The sequence below is a fragment of the Sander vitreus genome, chromosome 8 (genome assembly GCF_031162955.1).
Source record: "Sander vitreus isolate 19-12246 chromosome 8, sanVit1, whole genome shotgun sequence".
NCBI lineage: Eukaryota > Metazoa > Chordata > Actinopteri > Perciformes > Percidae > Sander > Sander vitreus.
Genome location: NC_135862.1, coordinates 180,034 through 190,000, shown reverse-complemented (window position 1 = coordinate 190,000; position 9,967 = coordinate 180,034). Strand labels below are relative to the sequence as shown.

Sequence of the window (9,967 nt, the reverse complement as noted above, 5' to 3'; positions counted from 1 at the left end):
GATGGAGGCGCTGCTAACGCTAACCGCTACCTGCTAACTAACTGCTAACTGTTGTTGTGTTCACTGTGGTTTCACTCGGAGTTGCCCAAAACTTCCTCTGAAGTCCGGAGAGTACCACCGCCCTGACTGTGTAAGTACCACGGTGTTTAAACTCGCTTTAAATCACAGCTAGGGGTGCTAACTTCAGTTAGCCTCAGGAGCTAATTAGCTGAAATCTGTGTGAGGTCAGATTAGCTTCGTGCTAACTAGCTGCCATTACAGCGGCGGTGGCTAGAAGGGATACAGCTACGATCGGATGTGACGCAAAATCTCGCAAAGTATACGCTAATATAATGACATATTTTGACTACTTTCACCCAGGAGGCGCGTGTTCCATCCTCGAGAGTGTTCTAACACAAACCACCAACTTTTTTCCTAAAGTTAACTGTTTGTTTTGTTTGTAAACGTAACTGTCGTCGCCGTAGCTGTATCCCTTTTAGCCTCACCCATCACTAACTTATCTCAGTTAGTCCGGGTTAAACACCCAGACCCGGGTCACTGGGAACATTAGACTCCGTTACACACTCTCACATTAAACTAACTTTAACCTTTCTGTTATTCATTTTGAACATTAAACTTTATTGTTCCATCTCAGAGTTACAGGACATGTTGACATTTTGAACATTACTTTGACTTCTGCTGACACATCACACAGCTTTTTCTCTGTTTTATATCTTATTTAACTGAACATCTTTGACATTTAAAGATGTCAGCTTTGACTTTGGGAAACTTTCTGACATTTTGAGACCAACCCTTACTTCCTGTGAAGGTTAGGGTAATGTGGAGAGCAGGACTCGTCCTGTCTGAGAGGGACGATGCTGTGGAGGGTTAGGTTAACGTGGAGAGCAGGAGAGGGACGATGCTGTGAAGGGTTAGGGTAACGTGGAGAGCAGGACTCGTCCTGTCTGAGAGGGACGATGCTGTGGAGGGTTAGGTTAACGTGGAGAGCAGGAGAGGGACGATGCTGTGAAGGGTTAGGGTAACGTGGAGAGCAGGACTTGTCCTGTCTGAGAGGGACGATTCTGTGAAGGGTTAGGGTAACGTGGAGAGCAGGAGAGGGACGATGCTGTTTTCAGCTTCTCAAACATCAGAAACTTCTCTTTTTTTAAAGGTTTTTCTAACAACTTCAACTCTAAAACGTTGAAAAAAGTGACAGAAAGTTGTCTGTTTTATTACATATTAAACACACAGATCTGATAACTTTAGACAACACATGGACCGAAACGGGAGCGGGACGGGATTCGGGAGTGTCTCTCGGGATCTTGCAGTACAGGGTTTTTTGGGGGGGCAGTCACGTGACGGGAGTGTTTTCGTGGGATGGGATGGGAGCGACAACTGATTCCCGTGTCACCATCGAGTAGAGACAGAAGGATGGGGAGTCTTATGGCGTTTTCCATTACATGGTACCTGCTCGACTCGACTCGCCTCACTGTGCGTCCGTTTTCCATTGCAGATTTTAGTCCCGCCTCAGCGTGGCTGGTCGTCATAGCAGCGCCGCAGTAAACTGCCGTGACCTAACGCGACACATACCCAGAACGTGGAAGGTGTGTTGTTGTTGCCAGAAGACACATTCAGTTTCTAATGAAGCTGGAGGCAGCAGAAATAAACACAGCTGGCTGAACTATTTATGAATGGTGGGTTTGTTCAGGACACCCCCGTCTGTCGCTTTCACGTCACCTTTTGGTATCGCCTCAGCTCTCTGGGAAAAGCTTAGGAAACGTGAGCGACCATGAGTCAGTCCGAGTCACTGATGATGATCAGGTGAACGTGTGTGATGTCAGCTTGTTAAATGACAATATGTTGGATATGAAACTCAAGATCTCTTTCTTGCTGTTTTTGGGAGCATCGTTTTGATTTCAACAATCCAGATTCTTCCTTTTGATTCTGGTTCTTCTGCTTTTCTAACGTAAAATAAACTTTTCAGAGCGCCGCTTCCTCTGATCTCCATGGTTACAACAAGGGTCCGAAATTAACTTCTTGACTCACTGTCTGTGTGTGTGTGTCTGTGTCTGCGTGTGTGTGTGTGTCTGTGTGTGTGTGTCTGTGTGTGTGTCTCTCTGTCTGGAAACAGAAAAAAGTGGCTTCACCAAAATGAAGACTGAAAAAACTAACTATTTTGGTACAAACCCGCCGCTTGGCGAGAGTTAATTTCGGCCCCTGACTAGTCTTCTAGAGACTCAGTATCAGTGTAAACTGGATGTAGCTGTCATGTTTCCTCTCTACAATTTCCCCCTAATGTTACCCCAATGTTCCCCTAATGTTTGTGTGTTTGTGTGTGAGCAGAGCTGCTGTTGATGTCTACAGACCAACTAAAGAATGAGCGTCCCTCAGGCTCTGAGGATGGGACCAGGGCTACCGGAGGCAGGATCTAGGTCAGGACACGTCCACCAACACACAGCTCTGTGACAGCTCTGTGCTGTGACAGCTCTGTGCTGTGACAGCTCTATGTTGTGTTTCCTTTAACACGTGTGTGTTTGTTGTGTGTCAGACATCAGATGGTGCTCTGAAGAAGCCATGGGTAGCTGCTTAAGCTGTCCAGAGAAAGAGTCAATTCCAGATAATCATCAAAGTAAATTTAAGGTGAGTTTGAGTCCTTCACAACACCCACACTCTGGATTATTCACACATTCACACACACACACACACACACACACACACACACACACACACACACTCTGGATAATTCTCACACACACACACACACACACACACACTCTGGATTATTCACCTTCACCCAGGGTCTGAAATTAACTGTTGCCAAGCACCAAATGTGGGCACATTTCAGTTTGGCGCGTAAGTCTCCGAGGGCTGCTGGTCACACGTCAGTTAATGTTTGCACCAGAGTAGTTGTGCTTTTCTGTCTTCATTTTGGTTAAGCTGCTGCTACTTTCTTCTTCTCTCTTCTGACTTAAATACTCTGATGCAAACACACACCACAACGCCAGCCACGCGCCACTTCTGTCTCCTGGTAGCTACGGTTACCTCCGCCTAATTAATGAGCCAGTATGTGGCCAGTTTTGTCTCTAAATCCACTTTTAGTTTTAGTTTGTAAATCCTATTTTTTACCTCTTAAGCCTCTGTATCTCTGACTGTTCTCTACGCCTTGAAGTCTCTAAATCCTCTGTCTTTGTTGTTTACCTGTGCAGGTGATAAACGTGGACGACGATGGGAACGAGTTGGGATCAGGTGTGATGGAGCTGACCGATGCTGAGCTCGTCCTCCACACTCATCGCCGTGACGACGTGCGGTGGCCTTACCTGTGCTTACGGCGCTACGGCTACGACTCCAACCTGTTCTCGTTTGAGAGCGGACGCCGCTGCCAGACGGGTCAAGGTGTGTGTTAGAGGCTGGGAATCTAACGACAAGCATGAAAGAAGCCTGTGACTCTTCGCCTTAGAGCAGGGGTTTCAGACTCAGCTTCACTAAGGGCCAGACATGTAGAGCTCGTTAACGGGCCTTTATTTAATCAAAATTCAAATATCTTTGACTGTATTACTGCATGTTTCATATAGGCAAGGCAGCTTTATTTGTAGAGCACATTTCAGCAGCAGGGCAATTCAAAGTGCTTTACATGAAAACAGATTAAAAAATTAAAAACAGATAAAATACGAGGAGAGAGGAGGGGGAAAAAAAAGAAAAAAAATTACAGTGCAGTATAAGAAATTAAACATTGAAGAGCAGTTAAAACAGTTAAATATATAAAAGCAGATAAAATAACTCTCCAGGACTCAGTGATCCAGTTTTTGGAAAGCCAAATCTTTTTGACCAATATGACAGATATCTCCAGCAGTCCGGTCCATATTTTCTAACCATCTCACCCACTATGGGTCCAGATGGGTCGCACGGCTTTGAGGCTTCATTCCCCATAGTTACAGAAGCTTTGTCTGTCTAGCTTTGACTAGTCTTTGTCACTTACAGTTTGGTCGACATAAAGCCCTAAAAGTCGGCAAAAAAGTTCCTTTAGGCTTTAGAGTTTAGCAAATCAAGCAAAAATAAAGATAACATATTTTACAGCCTGAATATAAACCTCTCTGCTTCTGAGTGCCAAATTCTGCTGAGTGTTGCATAATTACAGTTTAGAAACAGTTTCCCGTCTTTGTGGTTTGGCTCAAATCTCGGCTAAACTTAAATACAGCGGCCGTTGTTGGCCCGTCTCCTCCCGGTGATCGGTAACCGGCTCACAGTCACATGTTGTCAGAATGTTTCCAGATCACAGACGCTGTGTGTTTGTTTGGTACAGCTGCTCCTGTTGCTCAGGGACTCTGAGTTTGAGTTCTCAGAGGACGGGGCGGAGTCACGCCACTACACACAGCGTAGTTTTTACTTTCCTACTACGTTACACAGACGGCTCAGATAGTAGGAGATGGAACATACATACAAAGAGTTGTGCCTTAATGTGTAATGTTGTCATTTCTTTTTGTTTAAATATATTTTTAAAAAAATCAGTATCGAAAAAAAGTATCGTTGAGGAACCGTTATTCCCGGTATTGGTATCTGTACAGGTATCGACATTGTTTGAATGATACCGAGCCCTAGCTGTTAAGGTCGTGACACCCCGACCAGACGGCCGACCGTCAGCAGTAAAGCCAGCGGGACTGATCAGTCTCCCCGAGTTGGTCCAAAAAGTTCCTCAGAACACCGAAGAGACGAGATGTAATACGTCTCCATAACGGCAGGCGGAGCTAATCTGGATTGTCGCCCTAAAATGAAAACCAGCAGCTGATTGGACGAACGCGTCACGTGGGTCTGGCTGCTCCCCGACCATCATGGCGTCTCGTTCAGAATACGATCTCATATTGGACTAAGATAGTTCACCGTAACGTGTTTCTGGAAACATGTGAAGAGAGAAACAGGCCGTGCAGCTGCTGAATCTGTCTTCATTTCAGATCAACAAAGGTCAGTTTATCAGATCTTCATCAGATTCTGAGAGGCTCTAGTCACGCTCATCCTGCTCCCCGTTTCCTGGTTAGCTCTCCACCAATCAGATGGCTCGTTGAGTCTGACTGCCGGCAGTGCCCGCCCCCCCGATTTATACATGTCAAATCAGCCAAAATGAAGACCGACGGCCCCTCGGACGGACGACGGCACGGAACACACCCCTCGGGCTTTACTGTTTAACATTAAATATTATAAAGTATAAATATGTGGAGACACGTTTCACGCTGTCTGTTTTCTGTCCTGGTTCTGTTTTTGTCACCAACATGAACAGAAACAAACTGAGCGAAGCTGTTAAAGAGAGTTGATGTTGGTTTTGTGTTTTCAGGTATTTTTGCGTTCAAATGTTCCCGAGCCGAGGAGATCTTCAACATGCTGCAGGAGGTGATGCACAGCCACAGCATCAGCGTGGTGGAGGAGGCAGTGCTGGAGCCCAGCCACACTCCTACAGGTACACACACACACAGACACACAGACAGACAGATATACACACACACACACACACACACACACACACACACACACACACACACACAGACAGATATACATACATACACACACACAGACACACACACACAGACATATACACACACACAGACAGACACATATACACACACACACACACACACACAGACAGATATACATACACACACACACACAGACAGATATACACACACAGACATACACACACAGACAGATATACACACACACACACACACACATACACACACACACACACACACACAGATATACACACACACAGACAGACAGATATACACACACACACACAGACAGATATACACACACACACACACACACACACACACACACACACACACACATACACACACACAGACAGACAGATATACACACACACACACACACACACACACACACACACAGACAGACATATACACACACACACAGACAGACAGACAGACAGACAGATATACATACACACACACAGACAGACAGATATACATACACACACACAGACAGACAGATAGACACATACACACACACACAGACAGACACACAGACATACAGACACACACACAGACAGACAGACAGATATACATACACACACACAGACAGACAGATATACATACACACACACAGACAGACATACACACACAGACAGACAGACATACACACACACACAGACAGACATATACACACGCGCACACACAGACATATACACACACACATACAAACAGACAGACACACACACACATACAAACAGACACGCAACTGAAACTGTGCTACAGCTATTAAACTGTGTTTGTGTGTGACCAGCGTTGGGTTACTCGGTGCCCTCGGTTCCTAACGGTGTGTCCAGGATCCCGTCTGTGGGGGAGGCCCCGTCTCACCCCTCCAGCCGTCACCCGTCTGTTGCCAGCACCCGTCTGCCCTCTGTGGGGGAGGAGTCCACCCACCCTCTGCTGGTGGCTGACGACGCGGTGAGACACACGCTTCCTGTTCCTGATATCAACAAGGATTGTTAGTCATCTTCAGTCAGGGGAAACAAACCACAGATTATTATTATTATTCTGAGAGTCTGACAACATTATGGGATGGATCCCTACAGAGATAGACCTTTTAGTTAAAGAGTAAGATCCTTTTAGTTTAACATGAAACAGCCCCGAAATCACCATCACCAAACCCACCAGACTCCATGTAAATAATCAGGACTTTTATCATCATAAAACACACTTCATTCAAAGTGGACAGAAACTAAATTAAACTATCAAAAGCCGTCTTGGTTCATCTTTCCACTGTTCCAACAATCACCACTCTGGTTTGGTTGAAATAAACCCTTAAAGAGCCCATATTCTGCTCATTTTCAGGTTCATAATTGTATTTTAAGGTTGTACCAGAATAGGTTTACATGGTTTAATTTTCAAAAAACACCATATTGTTGTTGTACTGCACAGCTCTCTCTCACTGCTGCAGATCCTCTTTCAGCTGGTCTCTGTTTTAGCTACAGAGTGAGACTTCTTTTCTTCTTCTTCTTCTGTACTATCTTTGATTGCACATGCTCAGTAGCTCAGATGTAGATCATGTCAGCTAGCTAGCTCCATAGACAGTAAAAGAAAGGCTGTTTCTCCACCTTCAGTCAGTTACAAGGCAGGATTAGCTGGGAGACTTCTTCTAAATGAGGGCGCACATGGAAGTAGTTCTTTTGGAGATTATGGTGAACTTGTGTGCGTTGTAGCAGTGCTTTGCTATTGAGAACGAGGTAGCATGCTAGCGTTAGCATGCTAGCATGCTAACGCTACGAGCTAACGGTTGCGGTTAGCCAGCTCGTTTTTGAACAGCTCACCCGGAGACTGAAGGCAGGACACATTCAGAAACCGTATCTCACTCAGAACAGCATGGATGTTTTTTTTCAAAGTTGGTATGCGTGTGGAAGCACCAGAGACACAAAAGAACACCCCAAATCCCAGAAAAAGTGTTTTTTTCATAATATGGGCACTTTAATTCACCCATTTACATGTGGAGATATGCTGGCTCTATACACGCTAAAAGTCCTGATTATTTACATGGAGTCTGGTGGGTTTGGTGATGGTGATTTTGGGGTTGTTTCATGTTAAACTAAAAGGATCTTCCTCTTTAACTAAAAGGTCTATCTCTGTAGGGATCCTTTCATAATGTTGTCAGACTCTCAGAATAATAATATGAGTCTGTCAGCAGCAACAACAGAACTTTTAGTGACGCTGACTACTGCTGAACATTAGTCCTGTAGGGTAACATTACAGCTTGTTACTAACTGCTGCTGAACATTAGTCCTGTAGGGTAACATTACAGCTTGTTTAATACTGGACTAGTTTCACAAATTGCTGTTCATATCAGACACTCAGACACACACACATGGAAACATAGAGTCCAGGGTGATAAAAACAGTTCAACAAAAGCTTTTAAAAAATAAGATATAGGAGTCATCCAATAATTATCTAAAACATTTGAATGTGACTTTAATGTTTTTTGGCCCCTGTAAAGCCCTTTGGACTGCTTATGAATAATATATCTCTATAACTATAATCTAATAATCTGCTGTCTCTGTGTGCAGGTGCACACGTACGTGAACACGGTGGGTCTTCTGGAGGAGCAGCCGAGCCCGCTGACCGTCACCACGCCACTGGAGAGCCCCGCCTCCCCGCAGTCTCCGTGTCCACCGACCCCCCCGCCCCCCCCCCGCCATCGCTGCGAGCCGCCTCCCCCCCCGCCGGAACCGCAGGTGCTGCTGGAGCAGGCGGGGGTGCGCTTTGTGCTGGGCCCGACCCCCGTTCAGAGGCAGCTGATGGAGAAGGAGAGACGGCAGCAGGAGAACGGCGAGCCACCCGAGACGAACGGCCACGCTGAGGACGACCCTCCGCCCGCAGCCGCACCGCCGCTCGCCAATGGCTCTGCCGCCTCCAACCCCTCCGCAGCACCACGGCGCCACCGTCCGCCCCCCCTCACCCCCGACCTGCAGAATGTCAACAACTCGGCCCAGCGGCGCACCGCCCTGCTGGACTACGAGAACCTGCCGGCCCTGCCGCCGGTGTGGGAGGCGAGGAAGCCGAGCTCGGAGGACGAGAACGGCCCAAAGACGCCGGCGCTCAATGGCTACGGGCACGGCGCCCTGCAGCACTCCTACTCCCACCCGCTGTCCGCCGCTCTCGAGTCCTCGCACAACTACGTCAACACGGAGAACGTGACGGCGCCCCTCAGCGCGCACCGGCCCGACACGGCCCGGCGCCGCACGGACGCCGCCACCATCTTCAACTTTGACTTCCGCCGGCTGCCGGCGCACACCGAGCCGCCCAAAACGCTGAACTACATCGAGGTGGAGATGGACGGGGGCACGGGGAACAGGGGCGCGTCAGACGGCAGCAACCCGCACACGCCGCGCACCCCCACCTCCCCGCTGCCGCCCAGCACGCCCACCCGCCGCACCGAGCTCTACGCCCTCATCGACATCGAGCGCACCGCCGCCATGTCCAACCTGCAGAAGGCGCGGCCGCGGGACGACGGGACCTCGCGCAAGACCCGCCACAACAGTACAGAGCTCCCGACTAAAAGCACTGCGTGACCCGTCAGAGAGGGGCGGGACTTCTCCCTACCACTTCCTGTCAGAGAGGGGCAAGGCTTCTCCCTGTCAGAAAGGGGCGGGGCTTCTCCCTGCCACTTCCTGTCAGAGAGGGCCGGGGCTTCTTTCTGCCACTCCCTGTCAGAGGGGCGGGGCTTCTTTCTGCCACTTCCTGTCAGAGAGGGGCGGGGCTTCTTTCTGCCACTTCCTGTCAGAGAGGGGCGGGGCTTCTTTCTGCCACTTCCTGTGAGTGAGGGGCGGGGCTTCTTTCTGCCACTTCCTGTGAGTGAGGGGCGGGGCTTCTTTCTGCCACTTCCTGTCAGAGACAGACGAACGGAGACGCAGCGACGGACTCCCCCTGAACACGTCTTAATGAGATATTGACTTCCTGCCGCTCAGACGGACCTCGGTACTCGCTGTGCGGCGGTGTGTTGCCGTGGCGATGTAATACCTCTCTGGGTAATGTTAATAAGACTTCCTCTTTATATGGTACACATCAGTATTACTGAACAAAGCATTCCATTTAGCCTTTTATACGATCACTACATGCTGCTGTAACCACACGGTACATTACGTTATGTCTCTATGTACAGTAGATCCTGGCACAATAAATGTTCTGTTTATTTGTACTCCGAGAAGACGCTTCGTCTCCTAATCTCACTGCACACACACACACACCGACTGCTGGGCAGCGCCAAACATCTTCTCTAAAGGCTCGGCAAAAGTTATCACAAGTAGAGTTGGGTACCGAACCTGGTGCCTTAACGACCGGTACTGCTCTGAAACAGACGTTAGAGGCAACAGAAGCATCGCTGCACGTCACGCTAGTTAACACTACACCTGGCAGCAGCTAACATTAGCCTACCGTTAGCTAGTTAACACTACACCTGGCAGCAGCTAGCGTTAGCCTACCGTTAGCTA

At 48.1% G+C, this 9,967-nt stretch overlaps 1 protein-coding gene across 1 annotated transcript in view; it reads left to right on the top strand.

Moving 5' to 3' along the window:
* LOC144521704 (fibroblast growth factor receptor substrate 2-like) overlaps positions 1–9,675 on the top strand; it is a 9,938-nt gene extending 263 nt beyond the window's left edge. The window contains exons 1-7 of the mRNA XM_078256257.1: positions 1–130; positions 2,323–2,411; positions 2,528–2,619; positions 3,186–3,372; positions 5,303–5,425; positions 6,271–6,434; positions 8,045–9,675. The exon at positions 1–130 is cut by the window's left edge and continues 263 nt beyond it. Coding sequence (XP_078112383.1) covers positions 2,554–2,619; positions 3,186–3,372; positions 5,303–5,425; positions 6,271–6,434; positions 8,045–9,049 — 1,545 coding nt within the window. The 5' untranslated portion in view covers positions 1–130; positions 2,323–2,411; positions 2,528–2,553 and the 3' untranslated portion in view covers positions 9,050–9,675. The remainder of the gene's footprint in view (positions 131–2,322; positions 2,412–2,527; positions 2,620–3,185; positions 3,373–5,302; positions 5,426–6,270; positions 6,435–8,044) is intronic.
* Positions 9,676–9,967: the final 292 nt, after the last annotated feature.